This window comes from Lonchura striata, chromosome 17 (genome assembly GCF_046129695.1).
Source record: "Lonchura striata isolate bLonStr1 chromosome 17, bLonStr1.mat, whole genome shotgun sequence".
In the NCBI taxonomy this organism is placed as follows: domain Eukaryota; kingdom Metazoa; phylum Chordata; class Aves; order Passeriformes; family Estrildidae; genus Lonchura; species Lonchura striata.
This window is the reverse complement of record NC_134619.1, coordinates 6,333,790-6,358,973: the sequence shown is the minus strand read 5'-3', so window position 1 is coordinate 6,358,973 and position 25,184 is coordinate 6,333,790. Positions and strand designations below refer to the sequence as shown.

General features: G+C 50.8%; 1 protein-coding gene across 13 annotated transcripts in view; it reads left to right on the top strand.

Annotated features, from left to right (window-relative positions):
* Positions 1-11,752: 11,752 nt before the first annotated feature.
* KCNQ2 (potassium voltage-gated channel subfamily Q member 2) overlaps positions 11,753-25,184 on the top strand; it is a 72,854-nt gene continuing 59,422 nt past the window's right edge. For all 13 annotated transcript variants that reach the window (XM_077786994.1, XM_021527278.2, XM_021527273.2 and 10 more), the window contains exon 1: positions 11,753-12,065. In XM_077786994.1, the coding sequence (XP_077643120.1) occupies positions 11,770-12,065 (296 nt within the window). In that variant the 5' untranslated portion in view covers positions 11,753-11,769. The remainder of the gene's footprint in view (positions 12,066-25,184) is intronic.

Here is a 25,184-nt window from a genome sequence, read left to right as displayed (position 1 = left end):
ATGGTGGATCCCTGGCCCTTTCCAAACAACACAACAGGAACATTTCTTCCTGACTGAAGCCCAGACGTGACTCAGGTCTCACAAGCCCCAAAACTCATGGTCTTCAGCCAGGGCAATGTCTTGAGTCCAATCACAATCTTGCAGCTCCAGGCAAGGTGTGCAGCTCTCCCAACTCCACCCAGTGCAGCTGTCCCAGTCCAAAGGGTTGAGGTTTGACCAAAAAGCCACAGCCAGGAGCTGTGAGGGGACTGAGTGGGAGCCCCGAGTGTGAGGAGGAGCTGTAGGTGGTACAATGGGGCAGGGAAAAGGAGGGGAGGTGGTGTGAGAGTTGTGCTTCCACTACATCATTCCGGGGATGTTTCCAAGGGACATTTCCCCACTGAAGGAGGCATTAGCACCGTGCTGTGCCATCCTGAGCTTGTCTGTGCTCATGGCTCGGCTTTCAGGACGAGACAGTGCTGGGAACAGATGGCCCTACACATCTCTGTGAAAGGCAGCATCACGAGAGGCCCTTTCCAGGAGAGCTCCAGAGGCACCAGCATCATCATTACTGTTTGTGTCACAAAGCCCTTAATGATCCTAATTAACATTGGATGCTCTGCAGTGCTGCGTGTCCCCAGGCAGAGCCTCAAGGAGCTGTAGTGCAGCTGAATTACAGAGAGCTCTGCATGATCTCACCCTGCCTGCTCCCCCAAAACTCTCCCCAATCCATGGCTGCATCTGGCAGCCCACGGACACAGACTGACTCCCCGGGCCAAGATCCCCAAAACTGTGCACAGGCCACCAAGGCTCCTCACCCCTCTCCACACACCCCACATCCACCAGCTGCATCCACAGAAATCAAATTGATTCCCAAGGTCTTTGTGGTATCTGAGCTCTCTGAAGTGCCGTGTCCTTGGCGTGGCACAAATTGGAAGGGGATCTGGGGTTCCCTGCAGGCACAGCACAGCCACAGGAGAAGGCTGGTTTCCCACTGATAGTTTAATCTCATCTTCCAGCTCCTCCTGCATTTCCCAGCTCCCAAGGCATGCTTTCACTGAGCCAGCTTGTGCCTTTTCCTGGGTATTTCCCAGCAGGAGAAAATCTTCATGTGCATGACCTTCCTGCATCCTTAGAAGCAGCAGCAACAGGAACTCCTGTGGGAATATCCCTCCCATGCTGTTCAGGAACCTCCAGCTCCCTGTGCCCCATAGAACCAGCCCCTGGCACAGCAGGAGTGGGGACAACCGTGGCGTCAGGAGTGGGACAGAGAAGAGCAGGCACAAAATCTGCACCTCTCTCACTATTTTAAAAGCAAAACCAGAACTGACAAAACCACAGCTTCGTTTCCATAGAAATATGCCAGGGGAACTGTGAAAAATACTCTGGTAGCACTGCACAAGTGGTGAGGTAATTAATGATGGAACTGCAGAACAGCAAAAATATAAACCCCAGAGGATTTAACTCAGACTTGCTCACGGCTCAGAGCAGGGCCAAGTTTTCAGCCTCATCTCAGTGTGGGTTGGCACCCCAGGTGATCTGCAGCAGCACAAAGAAGAGATGGTGCCCAAAGTGAGATCTCAGCAGCAGCAGCATCCCCCATTTTGCGAGGTTTGGGTCAGGATCTTTAGCAAGCCAGAATTATCAGAAATTATTTAAACCCACTTCAAAGCATGAGGTTCCCAAAAGAAAAATACACTGAATTTCTGGGCATCTCAGCACAGTACCAATGAAGCCAGAACCTGCCTCCAGCCAAACCTTGGGTTTGAATCCATTGTGGATCTGTGTTTCGGGATTGGATCAACAACCCAGCATGTGCAAATCACTGCCTGGCCCCACAGGGCTTGCAGGCACACAAGCAATGATGCCCTTGGTTTGACATGATCCACTTGGGGGTCCTACCAAAATGATAAACAGCCCAACATCCCCCTGAACTGGACCACAAGTGGATTTTGGCAAAATTTGCATTGAGCTCAAGCTAATTTTGGAACCGTCAGCACCGCGTTCGAGCAGGTGGGTGTGCGTGACCCATGGCAGGTGATAGAGCTGTGGTGGTGAGATGGATTTTAAAATACCAAATTCTCCTCCAATTCCTCCCTGCCGTGGCCAGGTGTGCTGGGACGCCACAAGCCAGAGCTCAGAGGCATTTTTTCATGGCAACTTTTATTGGTTTGGAGTAATTTTCCACCCCAGTCGTCCCTGAAGGCGTCGCGGTGGCTGCTTCCCGCAGCAGCCTCATCGGTGCCATCTCGTGGAAATAGGGACAAAATCCTCCTGGAACTGCTGCGAGCCGAGGAAACCCAGACCATGGCCCTGGTCCTGGCAGTGGGGCAGCACGTCCGAAGAAAAAGAATAGATTCGGGAGATGCAAAGTGCTTATTGCCATTACTTTGGGGACCAGAGTTAGCAAATGTGATTTTATTTCCTGAAATTTGAAGCTGGTGGAGGGAAAATTACTTGAGGTTGTAGGAAAGTAAATAAAAAAACATCAGGGCAGGCTCTGCTGTCCAGCTGGGGATCAGCTCTGCAAGAAGAGAGAACCCAAAGGGCCTGGAAGAGGAGGCAAGGAGAGGGAGGTGTGTGGGGACCAACACCCAGTTTCCAAAAGGGACATCATCTCCACGATGAAGCACACCCTGTGCACAGCCTGGCACTGATGCCTTGGTGGGGGTTCCTGATGGAGAAGGGAAGATCCCAGCCATGGGACCATCCTTTAGGTGTGAATGGACACCTCTGCTAAACCCCAGCCCGGTGCTGGCTGCTCTTGTGGCATCCACTGGAATGAGGAATGAGTACTTCTCCTTTCCCACCTCTACCCTCGTGTCTGACTGTGTGCTGTTAATAATTTAAAGTAAGTTTTCTTAATCCACTGGAGCTGATTGGCCAACTCAGCAGGCGTTTGGGGCTGCTCTAAAAAATTTATAAGGCTTTTTCAAGATTGCAAGTGGAATCCAGGCTGCAGATGCTGAGCTTGGGGAATTTGAACTGCCTGCTGCCCTTCTGCACTTGGAGGGGAGTTAAAGCATCAGCCTGGGCAGGTCCCTGCAGAGACCCAGCACAGGCCACACGTCACTGGCACGCACAAAACCTCTCCACTCAGGGCAGCTCCTCTCCCATGGCTCCATCATCTGTCACCAGACTTTGCTGAATCTCAACCCCACACAGACAGTGAGGTCCTGCCTGTGTCACGCTGACTCAAAAGTCTTGGTGACATCTGAGGCATTTACACAGCATTTGAAAATACACCCCGCTGTGGGGAAAAAGCAAACAAAGATCCCTTGACCTCCCATTATTGCTGCCTTGGAAGCCAATGCCACTGACTGCCAAGGAGGCCAGAATTCCCAGAGGACATCACCCAGGGGAGTCCTGCCATCATCTGCAGGTGATGGAGGTGCTGAATCATCTGTGGCAGCAGTGGGAATGATGCACATGCAGCACAAAGTGACTACATGACCTCAGAAAGTGACTTCATCCCTGAGCAATGTCTTCCCTTGCATCCCAGGAGAAGCTTCTCTTCTCCTTGGGCAGCTGCACAGCACATTTCCCCTTGCAGAGCTGCACTGCCCTGGGCAGCTCTCCATCCAGCATTGGTGGAAATCACCTCTGCTCTGCTCCCCAGCCCAAGTGTCTGGGCTTGGCCTCTTTCCTGAGCAGATCTGCACAATGCTGGGCAGATGGTCAGAGCAGATGGGGCTGAGGCCATCCCCTCAGCCTGGCCAGTGCCTGGCCCAGTGGGGATGAGGAGTTCTCCCTGGGTTTCGTGTCCTTGGGGCTGCTCACACACCTCTCAGACTAAACCTTCTTGGGAAGCAGAGCATGGGCCAGACCATGCAGGCTGGGGGGAAAGGCTGATCACCTCTCCATCCTGCTTCCATTGCACCCCCTTCACAAAGTCCACCCTTGGCCACAGAGGTACAAATTCAGAGAGGAATTTTGTAAAAATTCTGTAACATGCCAAGGGCCAAATCTGGGAGTTTTGACTAATTTCCTTTAACACCTTCCTCTGCATTTCTCCAGGTTGAAATCCACACTTTCAGGTGCATCTGCAGCTGGGGGAACACAAAGCAGCAACTCTGGCCAGGGCAATGCACCACAACCCATCCTCCTCTTGGCCTGTGCTTTACCCTGTACAAAAATATTGCTGAGCTGAAGAGAAACTGGAGCTCTAGCACAGCCCAGGGTGCAGCTCTGGGCCAGACTCTCCCTTCTGCCTCGGGTAGCATTTAGCCACCACTCTGATGCTTTATGTAGAGGTACTGCAGCATCTTCAAATAACTTATTTCAGCTCTGCTCACAAACACTCCTTTGCTGCCGACAAATTTAGGATGGCCTGGTTTTGCTTAGTCTAAATGATTTGTAATCACCCCGAGTCTGCACTGTTCTCACGCCTTCTATCTGCTAAATGCTCTCTGCAGTCCCGGCCAGGCACAGCCGAGCACTCAGAGTGATGAGTCTGGCAGCAGCCAGGCTTTGGGACAGGGACACAAGCAGAGGAAGGAGAAGAGGACAATCCCCAAAATCAGCTTTGTGGGGATGTGATGGGTGTGACAGCAGCTACCTGGCACAGGCTGCGGGTTTCTGAGCTGGGCTTTGGTGAGGGGCAGGCGTGCAGGGCAGTGTGTGTGCCAGCCCTGCCACCTCTCACACGGTGTCAGGATCCTCTGCAAGGACACAGCGTGGAATTCTCCCCCAGCAGCGCCCTGAGGGACTGCGGGGACAAGCCAGGGCGGAGGTGGCTGTGATCGATGGCTCCGCAGGGATGCTCCAGGATGCTCTTTGGCCGGGAGGGAAGCGCTGCCAAGAGCTTTGGTGTCCTGACATGCACAAATCCCCACGGGAAACACGCCCAGAGTGGGGACAGGGTGGGGTGGCCGAGGCTGAGCACATCTCCAGGTGGACAGCTCCTGCCAGGACACCGCCACAGCTCGGCTACAGCTGCCTCCCCTGCTCTGCCCGCACACAGATGCTGATGGAGAGGTTTGGAGAGCACAGCCCAATGCCCAGAGGACAGGAACAGCGTGAGCAAGGCGAAGTTGCGAGAACAAGAGAGGGGTTGCATGAAAATCAGGCTGGAAGTGAGGGAATGCCACCCTGCAGGCGCAGCACCCGCATTTTCACCTGGGAAAACCTGCCCAAAGTGCTGGATCCTGCCCTGCCCCACAGCCGAGACGTTTAGCAGGTGCTTCCCACACAGGATCCAAAGTGAGCCCACAAAGAGGGAATTTCATGATCCCTAGAACCAGGGGTGTCCATTTTTTCCATGGTTTTATGTTTTGAATAATGTCCTGTGGGTTTCTGATGTCCATTATTATCGTGTCCACACATCAACCACTCCTGCAGCGAGGAGATTTCTGTCCTCTCTCTCATCACATATTCTCACTCAAAGCAATCTGAAATGTCCCCCCTATCATTAATAAAGAAGATAAAAATTGCCCAAAAGCTCTGCAGTTATTAAAGGGGGGAAGAGGGGTGCAGATGCAGGTACACGAGCTTTCCTTAAAACCTCAGGTTAAAGATAAATAAATCATAAACCCTTGCCCTTTCACGTTCTTTTGATTTCCCAGGTGTCCAGGCTGAAAGACTGAAGAAAGCCTGCAGCAGAAGCCCACAGTGCAGAGAAACTATGAATTTAGTTATTTCAAGAGTTTTTCTTTGCAGATGACACATGGTATGCTGTGACAGAGGCAGAAGCATGGAGACAGCCACGTCTGCCTGGCAGCTTTCCAACAGAATACTTGCATTTTTTTTAACCTGAAACATGGATCAAAAGCAGCCCTCCCAACAAAAATCAAAATCTAATATTCTTTCTTCAATATTTTTGAAATGGAAAAAAATTACATGGCAAAAATGTAAAGCATTTTTTTTTAATTTGGAAGGGTTTTTTGTAAATCTCTCTCAATAATGAAGAAGTAAAATAATTAGGCTTAAAGCTTTTCAGTATTTTAGTAATTGGGTTTGGTTTTCTTACTTGCCAAATCTGTAGATTTTGACATTTCAGAAAGAAAGAAAAAGAATTGAAAAAAAACACTTTTGCATTAAAAAAAAAGAATTTTTTTTTCTCCATGCAGGTTTAGAGCTTTTGCATCTGCTCATGCTGCTCCCCTCCTGCTGGAAGGAACCCTCCCAGCCAGTGCCTTTCCCTGCTCTTCCCTAAGGAGCACCCCATCCCTGGGACAGGATCAGAAGGGATTATCTCCTTCAGAGCTGTCTGATCCAGCACAGCTCCCCACGTGCTGTAACCCCAACAGAGCTGGGATCCCCCTCTCATCCTGCCCCAGCATCTCCTGCCCTACACACCACCAGCCCTTTTATGCCCCCAAGCCTGGGCTCTAGAAGGTTCCTCCCAGCCCAGGACACCTGGGACCATCTGGAGCCTATTTATTTGAGCTGGTTTTCCCTTCCATCTCAGGATAAAGCACAGATCAATCTGACGTGCCCCTCCTTGCAGAGATGATGTGTCAGAATCAGCTATTTCAGTATGGGGTTGTTTTTTTTTTTCGGATGACAACCTCCAGTCCCTAAATATTCATGCAGGTTTTGATTCAGCTTTGAAGTCAGTGGGAGGCAGGTGCTTGAATGGGAACAAAGCACCTAATGGGCTTTGTGGGACTGGGTCGCAGCCAGGATGCAGTTATGGTTCTGGGAGGTGCTTTACTGGGACCAGAGCCAGTCCTGAGCTGGGTTCCAAGCTCCTGAAACCAGGCAAGGCTGGAAGAGCTCCCAAGGAACACCAAGTTTGGTTTTGTTGGTATAAGTTGTGTATTGTGGAGAGCACAGCGCTGGTTTGGAGACACTGGAAGGGGGCTCTTAGTGGGAAGGCTTCTCCATCTCTGAGTGGCCGTGCCCAAGGAGGTTGTGGTGGTCATCAGGGTGTGGGAGGAGGTCCTGGAGCAGCTTTGTCCTAGGGGATGAGGTCAAAGGGCTTTGAGGTGATAGCAATTTGATGGTGTGGCTTTGGTCCTTGTGGGTGCAAGTGGAAACCCAAGGAGGTCAGGAGGAACAATGTGAGCACTGGGAGATGTGAGGGATGACTAAGAGAGCTAAATTTACAGAGTCTGGGAAAAGGCAGGCTCAGGGGCAACTGTGGTCACGGGCTAAAAATACCTTCAAGGTAACAGTATAAATGAAGAAAAGAAATTACATGTGGTCCCAGAGGAGGAGAGGGCAGGAGAAGGAGCTGGAGGGCAATGATGGAAGCATGGAAAGTAGAGATGGGGAAGGAGACCTGGCCAGTGGGGAATTTGCCAGGAGAAGGGTCTGTGTGCACTGAGTGGGGCAGAAGCAGAGCAGTCTAAAGGTGACAGGGAAATGGGCTGGGTGCTGGTCCCTCTGTGACTTACTTTCAGCTTCGTGGGTGCTTTGACAGTAACACAATTTAATTCAAGACAATTCACCTTAATTTTGCTTTTTTTTTTCCCATTTGTTTTCCTTCCACATGCCCAGTCAAGCAGCTGTTTTTTCTAGAAAACAGTTTTCCTTAGAGTCAGGTCTTCACAGCTCAAATTAATATTTAGACCTCAGCAATTTTAATCACCCTTAGAAAGCAGGAAAAAAAATTCTAGTTAAGAGTGGAGCATGTGTGTCTCCCAAGTCAACTCAGTGTAACTTAGGGAGATTTCTGTTCATAGAGTCAGACACTTCCAGCTGCAGCTCAAGCAGGATTTGTCCTGGGTTTTTCTGGAGCAGCCTCAATGAGGTCGGTGCTGTCTAAGAACAGGGCAGGAAGATGGATGGTGGCACAGAAATTTTGCATCCAATAAATATGTAATATAGAATAAGCAGCTCTGTCAGCAGCAGGATGAAGGGAGCCTGGCTTCTTCTTATCAGCATGTTGCTTGCAAATTCTGATTGAAGATTTTTAGTGGCTGAGAGGTATGTGCATGGTAAAGAGAAGAATACACTTTAAAATCCCATTTGAGGGGGGAAGAAAAAAAACATTGGGGAGCCTCTGTCTATCAAGGCTTCTAGTTTTGATGAAAATGGATAGAAACTTAATTAGCATTGGAACAGATGACTGTCGGATTTGATTAGAATTGGAAAACCATCTGGCACATCTTAATTTCAGGTGATTAAAAAAAAACTTTAAAAAATCAGTGCTGATGCTGTGGTTGTGACTGAGTGCCAAAAGCAGCCTTTGCTCTCTGCCCTGTTTGAACCCTCTTGCTCTCAAGGTGGTCCTTCTGCACCAGTGTCCTCACCATGTGCATGTACTCTGCAGCTGTGCCACAGCTCTTCATCCCAAATGTGGAAGCTTTGGCTGAGCATTGCCTTCTATTCCAGCCAGAAATGTCACACTCACCTTTCTCCTTTGGAAATTTGTAGATTTCTCTATTTGTGCACATGAATTATCTTTCCTACAGCTTATTTCCAGGAAGGCTCCACCTTATGCTGGGGAAGCATTTCCTTCCAGGTCAACTTCCTTGTATGAAACAACCTCTCTTGGGTCAGGGCCACTGGTTTCAAAGCCAAAACTGATTTGGTGTGTGTTAGGAAGAGTCAGGCAGGGAAGAAACATGAATAATCAATAGACAGGGGCTCTTGAGGGCTGCTTTCTGCTCAGAGAAGAGGATGGGGGTGGTGGGAGGTGAGGGGGAGCTGAAGCAGAATGAGATGGGTGGACACTGGGTGCAGAGAGATTGAGTTGTTAATGTCTTTTCCCTTGGCAGGTTAGTGTTGCTGGGATGTTGCAGCATCCTGTACAAGGGGAGGTGAAGCCATCTGCTTTAAGGTTTGAAAATAGCTCTGGGAGAGAGCTGTGAGTGACAAAACCCAGGCTATGGGTAGCACAGTTCACACAAACCACCAGCTGGGTGGGGATGGAGAAAGGGCTCTCGTTCAGTGTTTCAAGCAGAAATTTATCCCTGGAGTCATTCTACATATTTCACACCAGTCATTTCTTACTACATCTCAAAAATCGCCAGGGGACAGAGCACAGACTTTCTGTATCTTAACATGGATTGATGGGTTTCATCCTACCTTCAGGGTCTAAGCTATCTTCCATGGTGTTTGTGTTTTAAAGCATCACCAGTGTTGAAAGCAAAGGACTGACTCAGTAATTCTGTTTGTTTGTGGAGACATAATGTCCTTGGATCAGATAAAAGCACCTTCCCACTGCTGCTTTTATATACCTCATTAATTCCCAGTGTTAATGGCTGTGTCTTGTCTTCTGCCACCCAGCAGAAGTCGCACACAAGTGACTCCCTCTCCAAAATTACCTGCTACAGGCTCTGTGCAGGACATCACAGCTCAGGAAATGTTTGTGCCCCAGAAATTCCCTGAGACTGCTGCTCCTCTCAGGGCTGCACCTGGCCAGGCACTGGAGACTGGATCAAGGGACAGCTCCTGTGAGTGGCACGTGGGGGTGGAAAGGGGAGAGCCATGTGCTTCTGGACACTCCACTGCATCTTGTGCTGCCAAACCACAGAATATTATCAAAAAGGAGTTAGAAATGCCCTAAGAGTCCAAGGTAAAAAGAAAAAAGAGGTGAGGCTACAACAGACCTTTGTCCACAATTTCAGGCTTCTTCCACCTCCCAAAAATCACTCTGTTCACAAAAGGAGGCAGTCCTTGATGCCAAGGCCTTGCTTGTCTTTGAGGTTTTGCCTCCATCCTGAGTGAAGCAACAATCCCTGACAGTCCCTACAACCACCCCGTGTCTTTCCTCAGCCCACCCATGACTTGGAAAGGGTGAGATCCCACCCCTGACCTTTCCCACCCCCCAATTCTGGTGGTCTCAGAAGTGCAGGATGCCCAAAGCTCCGCTGCAGTGTGACACTGCAAATGACCAACTAATTAGGCAAAGAGAAGCGTGTTGAATTTAGATTCTTCTTTAGGGCTCACAGAGTATTTGTAATCTTGAATTTGTTAATTGAAAATTGCTTCCTTTGTTTGTTGTTGGCCTTTTTGTGGAGGGGGATATTTCCTGCTTTGGGACTGCGTCACTGGATCTATAATAATGCACTTTGTACATTAGTGCCAGGCACATTTGTAATTGGCCACCCTATTAAAGAACACTAATGATCTTACAAGTGTTCACAAATAATGAATAGCATGGCCCCTCATTGAATTGAGCAATTTATTCCCTGACATACTTGCAGATCTGTTTTTCCAGGATTTAACCCAGCTTTAGTTTTCTGCCTGCCTTGCAGGGATGGATTCTCTTTCAGCCATGTGTTGGAGAGAATATGGGTCACAGGAAAGGTTCTCTTCATAAAAAATGTAGGGCTGCTCCACGCTCACTCTTCTCTCAATGTGCATGACAGGGTTTGGGGAGTGAGAGGCAGCAGCTTTAATCTCTATGCTCCTCCTATCCATTAGTTCTCACTGGGATCCTCCTGAGAAATTAGGAGAGGACTGAAAAACCAAGACTTGAGAAGTGCACTCTGAAAGATTATGTTGATTTTCTCATTTAAATATGAATTTCAGGAAAAGCTGGCAACAATACAGAGTGGTAAGATTGGTTTTCCAACAAAACCCAGCCTTGGGTGGCTCCTGCAGCCATAAAATTCGGAACAACCATTTTGCTGCTTCTCTACTAACATTGCATTGAGGTATTTATGATGAAAGGAGCAGCTTACCTGAGCTTGCTATTTAATTTGCATACAAAAAGTTTTGTCCTAAAGCCTTGTTTTACTTACAAAGAACATGCAGAGGTGTGTGGTTCACAGATCACCTGTGATTTTTTGTGTTGTAGGGGATAGAAATGTCACTGGGACGGAGATGATGATCTTGGGCTTGATTTTATTTGGTTCCAAGTCTTCCCATTCCACTGCAAAGAACCCTTTCCATGGAGGATAATTATGTGGGGCAGGCACCTCTGTCCTATCTTCTGCAGTCTGCCTGTCTTCTGCTGTATCCAGTGAAGGTGTGTCAACAGGAAATATTCCCTGGGGTGGAATCCAGCCATGGTGTAAGTGGGAAAATGCTGCTGCTGGACTGTAAATAGTGGGGTATTAAAGAGCTGATTTGGGTCAGCACATCTGGAAATGGACTTTCTGTGCTGGGAGCTTGGCTTCTGAACAGCTTGGTGACCATGTCATGGTGCAGTTTCAGCATGAATGCTGAATTTGGGCTACCAAGAAGACAGGCTGGGTCTTTGGGAAGAGTGGAGAAAGGGAATGACTTTGCACAGCGGGATTTGTGGAGAGGTCCAGCAGGTCTGCTGCTGAGTGGGCTCACGGAGGTGGGGCACGGGTTGGTGACACTGTGACACTGTGGCAGTGTCTGCACCCTCTGCCAGCCAGAGCACGGGGATGGGCACCCCACTGCAGGGCGCTGCCCAGCCCTTCTGGGGGGCAGGAGGAGCCCCCTCCGTGGTGGCTTGAGGGGGATCCCACAGCCTGGTTTGGGGAGCAGACACTGGGCTGGGGGCCGCAGGAAGATGCATCTTGATCTGAGGGTGGGATGTCAGGGATGTTAGACCCTGCATTTGGGCAACAATGCCAGACACTTCTTTTCTTGTGTGGGGGGGCGAGGTCAGACCCGCTTTTTTTTTTTTTTTTTTTTTTTTTTTTTTTTTTTTTTTTTTAATTTTAGAGGGGGTGAGGAATGGCAAGGCCGGATTTTTGGGAGTGAGGGGAGGGCGGGGGGCAGTGCGAGAGGCCGCTGCCGGCGGGGGATGCCAAGGGTTAAGGGGGCGGGCGGCGGCGGGGCGGCGCTGGCGGAGCCGGTTGCAGCGGCTGCTGCGGCTTCGGCTGCGCCGGGCGCGGAGCAGCGGCGGGGAGCGCGGGCGGAGCCCCGCCGGAGCCCCCCGCCGCCCCCCGCCGCCCCCCGCCGCCCCCCGCCGCCACCATGGTGCAGAAATCCCGCAACGGAGGCGTCTACCCGGGGCCAGCCGCGGAGAAGAAGCTCAAGGTGGGCTTCGTTGGGCTGGACCCGGGAGCTCCGGACTCCAGCCGGGACGGAGCGCTCCTCATCGCCGGTTCCGAGAGCTCCAAGCGGGGCAGCATCCTCAGCAAGCCCCGCTCCGGGGTCTCGGGCAGCGGGAAGCCCCCCAAAAGGAATGCTTTTTACCGCAAGCTGCAGAATTTCCTCTACAATGTGCTGGAGAGACCGCGGGGATGGGCTTTCATTTACCACGCATACGTGTGAGTAAAAGGGTGGGGGGCAAAGCTGATGGCACAGACCCCCCCGGTTCGGGGTGCCCTCCTCCACCCCCCGAGCCCCCAAACGCGCCGGAGAGGAGGGATGCTCCAGCTGCAGAGCGGGTGCGGGGAAGGGATGCCGGGTGCCAGGGCTGGCTGGGGAGCCCGGGGATGCTGCGGGGGGCGGAGGCTGAGCCGCTGCCCCCATCCTCCCCGAGAGCTGCCGGGCCGCCCGGCCGGGCCGCCGCTGCATCCCGCATCCCGCATCCCGCATCCCGCATCCCGCATCCCTCGCCCCAGCCCAGGCGGTGCCCGGGCACGGGGCGGTGATGGGCATCCGGGGAAGGGGGCGGGGGGGAAGAAGCTGCCCCTGCAGAGCTGGGGGGTGGCTCCCAGGAGAGGTGCGCTGCGCCGAGCCCCTCTCTCCCCCTGCCCGCTCCTGCTTGCGGGGGAAGGGGCTGCTCATGCGGTCGGTGCAGGGGGCTGGAGCAGCGGGAGTGATGGGTAGCGACTGTTCCTCCGTCTTGCTTGAAATCACCATAGCAATGCTGTGAGCAGAGGAACAAAAAGCTCTGCTCAGGCACCGTCTCTCCTCCCCCCCACCCCCCAGCATCCTTCCCTCCCCGGCCCCATCTTTGCCTGCTGGGTGGCTGCAGTCGGTTTGGGGCCGGGGTTTGTTCTGGGGCTCTGCTCAGGGTTCTGGAGGTATTTCTTGTCCCCAGTGGGAAGTCTGAATGGGAGATGAGTCTAGAAGGAAATGCTAATCGGTGTCTGGGGCTCCCTGCCTGTACAGCCGAGCGGTAAACAAAGGAGCATCCTTGGGTGCACATCTCCCCCTGGTACCCAGGTTTTGGGCAGAAACGGCCCAGCTGACCCGCGTTTGGCAGAAGGATTCCCTGAATCTCTGAAGCATTGCTGCAGAGGAGCGCGGATGACTTCCCGTTGTTCCCAGGATTGCAAAGGGAGGGTCAAGATAAATCTCGGTGTTACCGCAACTCCCTTCCCTCTGGGACTTTCCACAGTCCCACCGGGCTCTTCCGCAGGCCTGGGCTCAGGCTGAGATGCTCCTATCCTTGGTGCCAATGGTTTTTTTGTTTTGTTTTTGTGCTTTTCCTCATGGCCAGGGCCTCTATCGCTACGGCAAAAGGATTTTTGGGGCCTTTTCTTTTTTCCCTCCCCTCCATCCTTTTGCTGTTTTTCTTCTGTAAGATGAGGAGTTGGGATGTGCTTTCTGCTCCTCAGCCATTTTGTACATTGAGGCCTTCCTTGGAGATGTTGGTGGGACCAGTCGGAGAGGGGAGATCCTTGCTGGGTGGAAGGGGGAGGTTTGCTGAGCACTGCAGCGAGTTGGGGTCCTTGGGAAAGCTCATCTCCCAGGGAAATGGGAGAGGAGAAGAGAGAGCATCTGTGGAGCTCAGCTGCAGCTATGATGAGGAGTGTGAAGTCCAGCACTGGGCATTCTGAGCACCTTTCATGCTCCCATCCATCCTCTGGAGTTGTGGGTTGTTTGTGTCACAAAATCTTCCAGAACGGTGTGGAGGGGCCAAGTGCTCGTGTTGGGAGCTGGGTTATTGCCTGTGGGTGCTCTGAGGTGGGAATGCTGTGTGCAAGGTGCTGTTAAATACAAGTGAGACCCCAGCTGGGGGACACTGGGGTGACAGTGACAGAGATGGAAGGGGCTGAATGCCCAATGACAAACAGCAGGGGTAGCTCTGACTGCGAGGGCTTTACAAACATCTTTGGCTTCTTCAGCTGCTCTGTCTTAACTTCCGACCTGTTTGGCTCTCTGCGGTGGCGTTTGCTCAGGCAGCCAGGAGTGCTCCCAGGGCAGGAGCAGGGTCACCCCAAACTGCCCTGTCCCAGTGCCAGGCTGCTGCCAGTGCCCCTTGGCTCTCACCAAGTAGCTGCATCCCCCCAGCCCAAGCAGCTGTGTTTGTTCTGGGCTTGTGACTCCACTTGTATCCCCTGTGGCACCACTGGGAGCCGTGCAAAACCAAACTCTGCCCCCACCCCTCACTCACCTGCTGGGAAATGGAGGCTGAATTCAGGGCTGAGGTGGTAATTGCACCAATGTCTGCGACGAGTTGGTGATACCATCATTTTTTTACAGTGTATGGGGAAGTTCTATGGACTCCATCTTTCTGTACTATACCCATGCTAGGTTTAGCCTTGGCAGTTTGCTGTTACAGCTTTTGAAGAGCTGAAGGATATGGGAACCTTCACACAAAGCTGCCAGGATAAGCTCATGCATCACTTATCCCCCCTTGCTGCCCGGGTGAGCCTGGCATGGCCTGTGCCAGGTCTGAGAGCGTTGGAATGGGTTTTGGAACTGGAAGTCAGTAATGCAGACAGACAGGACAGATAAAAAGCTTATTCAAAGGTGTGGGAGGATAACAAGCCTGCCTCAAGGTCACAAAGTTTGTATGGAAGAGCTGGAGCCATTCCCATGTCCCAGAGACCAGTGCAGTGCCCTACCTCTGCTATTGGGGTCCCTCTGCCTCCTCATGCCCCAAACCTCATTTTGTGCCAAAGCCTGGAACACAAAAGCACCTTTAGCCCTCATCCTGCAGGAATGGGAGTCCTGAAGAAGACTGTGGATGAGGGTGGCATGTCCTGGCTTCAGTCACCCCTCCCTATTTCCCTGCTCCTGCTGCTCACAGGGACTTTCTTGCATGAAGATTTATTTCCAGCGTGAGTGAGTTTGTGATGCTGCAAGGCTGGGTTTTATCTCACAGGGATGCTTGCACACTCAGCTGCCTTTGCAGGGACAGAGCTGCTCAGGCAGCTCCCTGCACCCAAAGCCAGGACAAAAACTATTGGGACTCTCCCAGCACAGAGATGTTTTAATAAATATGAGAATATGCCTCTGGGTAAGTACCTCTGCTAAATCCCTGCCTGCAGAAGCCCAGGCTGGATCTGCACAGGGCCATTGAGGCTCTGCCTTGAGCTGCCTGTGCAGGTTGCATTTATTTCCAGTGCTGCATCCTAGATCCAATCCTTCTGATATCATTCCCCACCTCTTCCTGCTGTCGATCACTCCCTTTCGCACCATTTCATGCATAAGAAATCAGGGAAATTCAAACCAGGGAATCTCTCACTCCCCCAGCCCTGGTCTCATCTCAGATGTTGCCTCTCTAGAAGCGCTGTTACCTCTGTGAGCAAAAGCACGGTTTTATATTTCTGTGTTATGATTCATTTTTGTACTTAATAGCTCTTCCTACACTGACACAACTGGGTGACCTGCTCTTGGGAGCTGTGTGTCTGATAAATATGATATATAATATATGTTTTGCATAACCCCACAGACAGCTAAGCATGGTGGGTCCCATTTTTGAGTGTAGCTAGAGGTCCTTTCTGGCTCCCAGAAGTCTGAGCCTCCTTCATTTCTCACCTTCTCCCAGTATCTTTCTTTTCTATTTCCCCCCCCCCCTTTTTTTTTTCTTTTTTCTTTTTTGACAGATCCTCAACATTGCCGCACATGGCTTCATTCTGTTCAAGGCTGAGCTGAAACTTGAAAAGTTGAGCTGTGCCTAAATAGCAGGTCAGGCTTTTTGAGGGGTGTAGCAGCACTTAGATCTCAGTTTAGTTCTCTGTGCAGGTGGGCATTTGGCTTCTAAAACTTTTCCATTTATTACTCTGAATGATTTTTTTAATCCTTCTAGTCCTTTTGGCTTGGTTTCTGTAACCTGTCCTGTGCACAGAACAGGCTGTAATAACTGAAAGTGATTTTTTTGTCCCTACCTGCCATCTTATTTCAGGAGGGATCACTGTTCTGTGGCAGCCTAAGCAAGGTGCTCACACTGGGCACCCCCATGGTCTGGGTGTCTGGAGACACATTTGCTGATCCCTGGGTGAGCTGCTCAGGTTTGGAGGCTGCATTTGGAACAGAGGCAAGAAAACAGCCTGGATACAGGCACTTTTAAAAGTGTGTGCTCAGGAACCAACATAATTCTTGTATTTCCTGCTTAGAATTTACAGCCCTAATGCATCTCTTTGACTGTGTTAAAAATAGTTTGGGTGCATTTTTCATCTGCGTACTGTGCACCATACATTTAGTTAATTAAGCAAGTGCATGGACTTAAATTATAACAAGGAGGAACATTTCCTCCCTGTCTAATTCTATTCAAATTTCCTTGCACCATCCCTATCCCATTTTTATTTCCCTTTTCACCCAGACAAGCCACCTCTCTCTGCACTCTCCTGCCTGCCCTGCCTGCATCCTGGCATGGCCATGGCTGGCACAGGGGGAGCACAGAGAGGGGATGAGGTGCTTTTCTGGAGTTCCAGGGTTTCTTCTTGCAGAAGTGGCCTCTTTTGTGACTCCTTTCACTCCGCAGAACTGGTGGTTATTATGCATTTATTCATTCCCAGATCATCTCTTATGCCAGAATTCATGGTGAATGTGGTCTGACAGTCCCGATTGTCCATCCCCAAACCCTGAGGAGTTCATGGCAAGCCCTCGCCCTCAGACAGGGCTGTTGTGGGCAGGTATGATGCCACCCCCTCAGCCCATCCACCAGTGACGTACAGGGACCTCTCCTGGATTCTCCTTCCCACCTCCAGGCTGAGTGGGATGAAGGGGCCAGTGCGGATCTCCCACGGGTGCTGAGCCCAATGGACCTGCTGGGCTCTGACCTCCCGTGCTTCTGCCCTGAGCTGTGGGGTGGTGTCCACCCCAGGGACCAGGGCACCTTGCTGGTGGGATGCCTCACGAGCTCCTCTCCAGCTGCTTAGTCAGAGCTTGGTGGGAGCAACCTGATTTCAGTCGCTTCAGTGTGTCACGTTCCAGCCGTCACATTCACCCCACACTGACATTAAGGAAATGAAGAACAAGCTGATCCCCGGGGTGACCTCCTTTTTGTGCTGCAACACCCCTCAACTAGATGAGTCTTGCAGTGGTTCGATGTATTAAAAAAGGAATAACTCGAAATGCAATTCCCAAATCCTGTACTATGGGGAAGATGGGCATAGCTCAAAGAGATCTAGTTACAAAAATCAGGTTTCTTGATTTCTTTTTGCATTGCAGCAGAGGAAGGGGTAACAGGGTGAGACAGGTGCCCTGCTCACTGTGTCCAGGGTGATCAGGGCACAGAGTTTGCCAGGCATCGGTGTTATCCTTCATCACAAGGATAAAAAACATGTAAATTTAGTGTTTGGCTTTGGGGAGTTAAGTGGCAAATACTTAGCCTGCATAACCCTTTTAAAGGTAGCCCAAATGCTTGCTGTTTTCTTAGTTCCTGAGGAACAGATTGTTCTTTAAATTGTGGTGGCAGGGAGATGTGCCAGTCCCTTTTCCTGCCATGTAATCTCCTGTGGAACAGATATGGTAGAGCTGAGAAAGGTGGAGGGTGGCTCCTACAGAGGATTAATGGCCTGTCCCTGTTGGTGTGATGTCACTGCACAGCAAAGAGAGGAGCCTCAGCACTGAGACACACATTTCTTTGGAATAATGCAATGATTTTTCATCCCTGGTGGTCCAAAAGGAGCCACATTGCAAAACCAGATTGTTGTGGTGGTCTGGACCGAGTTTCATGAATGTATTTAGAATGCATTTAGATGTACTTGATGAATGCATGAAGGCAAAACCAGGTAGTGCAGAAGGACAGTGGGTGCAGGGTCCTTCACCACCATACTTTCAAATGGCTCCTAGTCAGGTTGCAAGACATAAAGATTTGAGCTATTCTGACAGCTACCTGTGATGAAAGATGATTCCACCATGACTGCAAGAGTAGATATTTCAATGTAAATTTTGTTTTCCAGTCAGTACAATCTGTGTGATGAGCAAGTTGTGCGACATTGCTCAGCTCCCTGAAGCTGTGCTGACCTCGGCTCCCCACGCGGCTCTCGTGGCCTTTTCCTGGGAAAGCTGCAAACGCAGCCTCCCGTGGCACCGACAGCAGAGGTGGCTTGGGGGCGTCGTGTACATTTATTGTGAGGCACTGCAATAATTACTTGTGGTGTTGGACGGGGAGTATCTCGCACGAGGCACGGCTGGGATGGCAGGAGCTGCCTCCTTACAGCCTCGGGGCTTCTTGGCTGTACAGCTGCCAATCAATGAGAAAGCAGAGAGCTCCTGCAGAACTCTCTGGTCTCTCCTTGGCATCCCTCCAGCCTTTTAATGTGCTTTTTAGATGTGTGGAAAAGTTTTGGTGTTGGTAAGCATCCATAAGGTGATGATTTTTTTTTTTTTTTGGGGTGGATTGGATGCCAAAGAGCTGCCTTTTCCAAGAGAGGAAGCAAGAAGACCTCTGGAACCTTCTCACCTCTCACTCTTGCTGCTGTAGGGAGGTGATTTAAAGCTACGTCAGAGTCACTGGGGTTGCTGGGTGCAAGCCCTTGTGACTGAGTAGTCACTTGATTTGTCCTGGGATCTATAATGTCCAGATGTTTAAGGTGCAGTGAGCTTGCATTGTGAACTTGGTGATGCTCAGATATGTGCTGGATTCCTCATGGAAACCCCACAGCAGCCTCAGTGCAGAGTTAGATGGGCAGGCTTTCCTCCTGGAGGTGCCCATTTCCCTCTGCTGATGGCACAGGGAGCCTAACTTCCCTTGCAAACCCTAGTGAGAGCTGGGTGGGACCAGTGCAGGCAAGGAGGAGAGGAGACAGAGCCTGGCATGATTTTAAACTTCAAAACAGGAATAGAGGAGGCATCTCCCACTTCCTGCCACAGCCTGTGGGAACTGGGGTGTTCAAAGGCAGAACTGCACTGTGGACACCCCAGCAGCTAAGGTGAAGGGGAGAGAGGAGGCTGATCCACATTGAATTGGGATGACCTGGATCTGAGATCCACTTTGGAGAAGTGTTTTTGAGAGAGGAATCTTTGTGGCAAACCCTGATCAACTCTTGTGATCGGCAACGCAAGACTGGGAAAAATCAGAAGCCACCAAGATGTGTTGATACTGGTTGTAGCTCCTAAGCAGCTCCAGTTGAAATGCCCAGTTGCCATCTTCATTCAGAGTTATTCCATTTTTTACTGCCACCCCCAGGAGGGTGGGACAGGGAAATGAAACAAGAGGACAGGCAAAGGCAGAGGGAATCACTGGGTTAGGAGGCAACTGCTCTCCATCTGAATTTCCTGGCAGTCCATCGTGGCTGGTGCTTGGTCTCTTCAGGACAGATTTTGCCTTCCGGAGGGTCTTTCCCAAGCATTCACAAATTCCTCATTTGTAAACAAACCCTGATCTGCCTGGCAGTCCTGCTCTCTCATTTAGAGCTCTGCCAGCCCTGGGGAGGTGACAGTGTGGGAGCAAATTAGGGCTGGGGTGGCAGCAGAGCTGCTGTCACGCACGGCAAGGGATGAGCACAGCAGGGCAGGCACTCCTAACGCAGCTTGCACAGCCAGCCTGTCACTCTCCATGAAGTTATCACGATGCCCAGGAAAAAAATAAGCTCTCAGAAATCCTGGCTCAAGGGTGACTTGTGGACACCTCGTGTGTCTCCTGTGTGAGGGCAGAAGGTTGTGTCTGGGTACCTGCTGTACCTGTTTCTTGCAGATTTGGTGTGGTGGAAAAAACTAATATGGGGTGCAAAGGAAAAAGGAAAAAAAATCAGTCAAAGAATAGTTAAAGTGAATAAAAAGGAGAAAATATTATTCTGTTAATATTACAGCAGTGTGCAAGCACCCCTAAGGGGAGTAGAAGTCTACAAGCTTCTGTTCAGCCCATCAAGTCAAAAACAACCAGTTCCTGCTGGAAGACTGGGTGTATTGAGCATCCAAGACACAGAAAAGGCATAAAACAGTTGTTGGGCCACTGGTGGTAAATGTTCTCTCTGCTCCACTTTACTTTTTAAGAGCATTTCCTTTCACCTGATTTGCTTTTGGATGGGAGGTTTGGTTTCTGTCTGTGCTCCTTGGGTTTGTGAAGGAAGGTGGGGTTGGCTTTGGCCAGCCTGAGAACCTCAGCAGGGCTGGGAGGATGAAGGTGGCATTTCCCAATGACATGGATCACCCACAGAGGGACAGTTTGCTGTGATCTCACTGCTCATTACAGATGCAGCACGTAGAGGGCTGTGAATGGATCTTATTGACTTTCTCCTGTTGGGGTGTTATATGTGGCAGTGAAATGACAGCTCTGGGAGACGTTCTCCTGCATGTTTATGGGCTTGTGCTCAACTCAGAGTCTCAAAGTGGCCATTAATTGGGGTTATGCATGCTGGGACGTTCGTTACCTGATGTGAAGAATGTAATAAGGGATGTAAGAGCACTCCATCTTTCACTCAAAAGGATAGCAAAATAGGTAAATATAAATATCTGTATATTGTAGCTGGACAAACAGGGAGTGAGGCTCTGTTCCCTCCTGCCACTCCAAGCCATGTAGTGGTTAAGCCTGAGTACTTCCAGGAGAGGCAGTGAAAAACAAAACCTCTCCCCAATAACAAGGACTACTCATTGCTTTTGAGGCAGGTATACTGCAGGAAGGGCTTAGGCTGGTGTGACCATTGCCTCAATGTTGGACATGGTTATTTTTCAGTGGTTATTCGTCCTTCCTCTTTCCTTTATGGAAATGCCAAGTCTTGCCCAGTTGACCTCTTGCTAGGCCTTCCTCCAAGATTTCTGGGGTTTATTAGCAATGATTTGTGCTTTAAGGACTGGTGAGATTCCTGAGTCATCCCCTTAGGCAGGGAGCTATTTATTTCAGTGTGTGTGTTACACTCCCTGGGAGTGGGTGTCTCTCTTCCGCTTTTGGATCCTGCCCTGACACTATATAAAGACTCCAGGCTTGAATGAGCAACAAAACCAACCCTCAAACTGGCTCCATCCTTTGGAAGATCCGTGCTGCTGATCCCGTCTCTCCTGGCTGCAGCAGCTTGGCTGTTTGGAGCATGGGTAGGAGCTTGCATGGGGTGTTTGTCCATCTCGGGGTGTGGAGCTGCTGGGACAGCTCGTGGGGACCTGAGCTGCATGTCCTTGTCCAGGAGCAGCTCTTGCTCTTCAGTGCCTCATGGCTGAGGGGGAGGTGGGATTTGTACCCTTTTATTTCCCCCAGAGGTTTCTGTGCTGATCCTGCTGGGTTTTTGATTAGTGGGGTTGTCATTATTTAGAAGAGATGAATTACTGAGTGGCTGTAAGTCTCTGCTGGTATCAGAGCAGGGACTGGAGGTGCCATGGGCTAACAAGGGTGAGCTCCTCTGAGACACCGCCACTGCAGGGATTTTGTTGTGTCCTTGTCCCCAGGATGGGCCATTCCACACACACCCCATGCCTGCAGAAAGCTGTCCTGCAATGAGTCTGGGGGGGGAAGGAGTAGCACCTCCCTGGAACCTGCACAGAAGCCAGCGTGCTAATGGCAGTGCTCATCCAAAAGCTGACTTCACACCCAATTAAGCATCACCCTGAGCCAGAGGGACAAGTCCTCATGTCATTATGTCTTGAACTCAATTGCTGGCACTTCATGAGGGCTGTGTCTCCACAGCCTGAGGGAACGGAGCATTTAATCCGTATCAGCACTAAAGAAACTTGGTTAATGTGATCTCTGGTTTGGTTCTTGTGGGTAGGGGATGCACATCTCTGTCATGGTCTTTTTCTTAGTTATGGCTATTCCTGTAAGGAAGGGAAAAGACTTAGAGAGAAGGAGCATTTCCTGAGCTTTTTGTCTGTAATTACCAGAATTTTGCATTTAATTTTTCTTCTCCAAATTTTCTTCTTTTAATATCTTGATGTTTTTAATGCTATTTGTAATTAGCAGCTTCTTGCTTGTCATGCCAGCTAATGAGGGATAGGAAGAATTTCTGCACTGACCTTTTGTAGCTGATGATGTTTTTCTTTTCTGCAACAGAAAACAGATGTAATTTGAAACTTCCTCTGAGCTGCCCCTCCTGACCAAGAGGCTGCAGCCTCCCCCTTTTGATGCAGTTATGGGCAGTGGGAGCACCTCAAGTCATATTAAATGACACAGAGAGAGCTGCTGAGGCTTGGTGTGAGGATCAGCAGATTAATGGGATAAACAGAATAATAGAATTGCATTTGAAGGGATTTTACAGCTCATCTTGTTCCACCCCCCTACCATGAGCAGGGACACCTTCCATTATCTCAGGTTGCTCCAAGCCCTGTCCAGCCTGGCCTTGGACACTTCCAGGATGGGGCAGCTCCTCTGGACAACCTGTGTCAGGGCCTCAGCATCCTCACAGGGATGAATTTTTTCCTAATATCTAACCTAATCCTGTCGTCTGTCAGTTTAAATAACACCAGGCAGGCATCAAACTTGGTTTTAAATTTGGGTTGTAAGTATAGGAAAAGGTAATTGAAGTGTATGAATAAAACAAATAAATAGGACTCCGAAGTTGTTTCTATCCTACTGTTTTTACCAGATGGTGGGGATGTAAACATCTACAAGTATATGGGGCATATCCCAGCCTCAAGTCTCCACCCAAGATTTGGAATAGTCAAATTTAGGAGACCTACTAATAATTCAGGGTTTGATCTTGCCTGGACTTGTCCCATCCATATGCAAGAACTTGGGCACCTGGGGAGCACCTCTGTCAAACCTGCCAATTTTGGTTCCCCTCTTTTCAGACAGCCTTTTGTGGGTGTGTTTGGCAGAGAGCACCTGCCCAAACCCCAGCCTGCTGTAGACAAGCAGGCTGACCCTCCAAGGGGAGTTCAGTCCCCTCTGGCCTCGCTCTTCTCCCCTTTGGGAGGTGATGGCCATTGAAAATCACAGAGAAATTCACCATGGTAAGGAAGTGCCTCCTCATATACCCTGCAGCCACATCCCCGTGGGATGTGTTGGGAAGAGTGGCTGGAGTCCCACCTGCCCCTGTGATGGCATTCCCTGCTGGGAATGTCCTTCCCATCTGGGAAGCACCAGGGCTGGCAGAGCCCAGGGCAGCAGCACAGGCCTGATGGGCTTGCTCACTTATTTTCCATTCGCTAAAAGAGAGCAGAAATTAAATGAAGATTAATTAAACATTTTTCCCCCCTCTTTCCTGCTTCCTCTTGCTCTTTGCTGTTTCTAGGGAAGACTGAAAATACGTGCTGGAGAGGAAGCTCAGCTCTGAGCATCCTTTCAGGAGTGCAGCATATGGCCCCTACGGGACTGCAGGGAAAGGCTCTCTAATTATGGGGAAAGTCCTGCGAGGCTGGGTTACACAACCAGGATGGAGCTGCTCCTGCCTTGGTTTAGCAGCAGGCTGAGGATGCTGTGACTCCAAATACTGTGACTTCCACGGTGCCAGGTTATAAATTGTGCTCTGGAAGTGCTGTTCCCACATCCCCCATCACCTCCTCCTGCAGCTGAGAGTGGCCCTGGCAAACCAGCCTGGCCGCGTTAGACCCAGGACTGTACCTCTGGCTTAGAGGGAGCAAGGAGAAGGTGCAGATGCAGAGCAGGAGACCCAGGGCCAGCTGCAGATCCAGGCAGCTGCTGAGCTCAGTGCTGGTTTCCTGTGGCTCCTGGAGCCTGCAGTCCTGGCTGCAGATTTTCATCATTCCCAAGGTCAGATCCGTGCTCGCTGCCTGGAAGGAATGGGTGGTACCTGCAGCTCTGCAGGAGATGGTCTGAACAGCACAAACACAGCTGTGGTCCTGCTGTTGGTCATTCCCTTGCCCCACAGCTGGGCACATCTGTGTGTGACTGTACCAGGCACCTGCAGCATCCCCAAGTGGAGCTGCTGGATGTGACCCAGGCGGGAGATTCCCTGTTTCTCCAGAGAATGAGCTGTGGAAGCTGCCTCGGGAGTAAGCTGGGAATTCGATGTGGGATTTCACTGCTGCCAGGCTGGCTCTGATTTCCTCTGGAGCCCAGGGGAGAAGCACCATCTCCTTCTCCTGTTCCCAGGCTAAGCAGCAGCAGCTCTCCCAGGCAGCAGTACAGCAATGCTGCAGGGCTGGGGGAGCTGCTGGGGGACTTGCATCACGCCTGAAAAAGGGGGTTAAAAGCAGGTTTTTGCAAGCCTTTGCCTGCCATTTTAAACGGGAAGGATGTTTCCCTGGCAACGAGATGGATGCTTCCCAGCAGAGCATATGGCTTCCATCGACTTTGATTTCCCAGAGTGTTGAAATGGCAGCTAGATAATCTCTCTTCAGCTTTACTGTGTCCATGCCATGTGTCCCTGTTCCCTAGGAGTTTTTAAAGGGTCCAGTCCCTGCAGTGCAGCCCTTGCTCCTTTCCCAGGGCTGAGGCTTCTGGGGTCCTGTGCCAGGACTGAGTCTGGGGACCTTTGCAAAGAGGGACCTGCACACAAGACCTGAGCATCACCCAGAGCAAGGAGCTGCAGGGTGGGAAGGAAAAACCTTCCTTGCCTCTGCTGCTTTTCCCCAGCCAAACAGCTCCTCCTCCTCAGAGATTATAATCCACAGACCTCTCTTCCTATTCTCCTCCCTGCTTTAAATCATTTTTAGATGTTTTCCACCTTTCACCACACAATCATCTGCCTCCTGCAGCTTGCTATTTATTGTTGTGTTTACTGGCACAGGGAAATAAGGAGAGGGAACAAACCTGTCATTTGCTGTGTGGGGGAACATGGGGGAGCTGCTTTCTGGGAGCTCGTGGCTTTCCCAGGCTGGCTGGTGTGTGTCAGCCCCATGGAGCTCATGTGGCAGCCTCCTTTGAGGGGCAAAAACGGGGGAAGAGGTTCTTATCCTCCCTGCTGCCCATCACTGAGGCAAACTCGATGAAAATCAGCCAACAGGTCCAAATTTTAGGTAGCGTCAGGGAGGCAGCCAGGCAGGGCAATGGTGTGAGGCTCATCCATCATCAGGAGATCCACAGAGGTTTGGTCACCACCTGCTTGGTGCTGTCTGAGCCTGATTCCCACCTGCCCATGTCTGGGTGGTTCATAGCAATGAGCAGCAGCGAGGGACAGGCGTGGGGTTTGGGAACTGGCTGGGGAATGTAGCCTTAACTGAAGTGAACAGGTTGTGCTGGCAGTGAACTGCTGCATTGCAGGGACAGCTGGGGGGGACACGCATCATTCCTCCCCTTTTCCACTGATGGAGTTTTGGGAGTGTTTTGGGTGAGGTAATGTCACCTTTTTTGCAAGTATCCAGGTGAGCACAAAAGCCCTGAGCTGAACGTGCTGGCTCTCAGCCCCAGCCCTGCTTGCAGCAGGCCCCCAGAGCTGCCCAGTTCAAACCAGGCTCCCTCACTGACTGAGTTTGCCTTGATTTCCTGTGGCAGG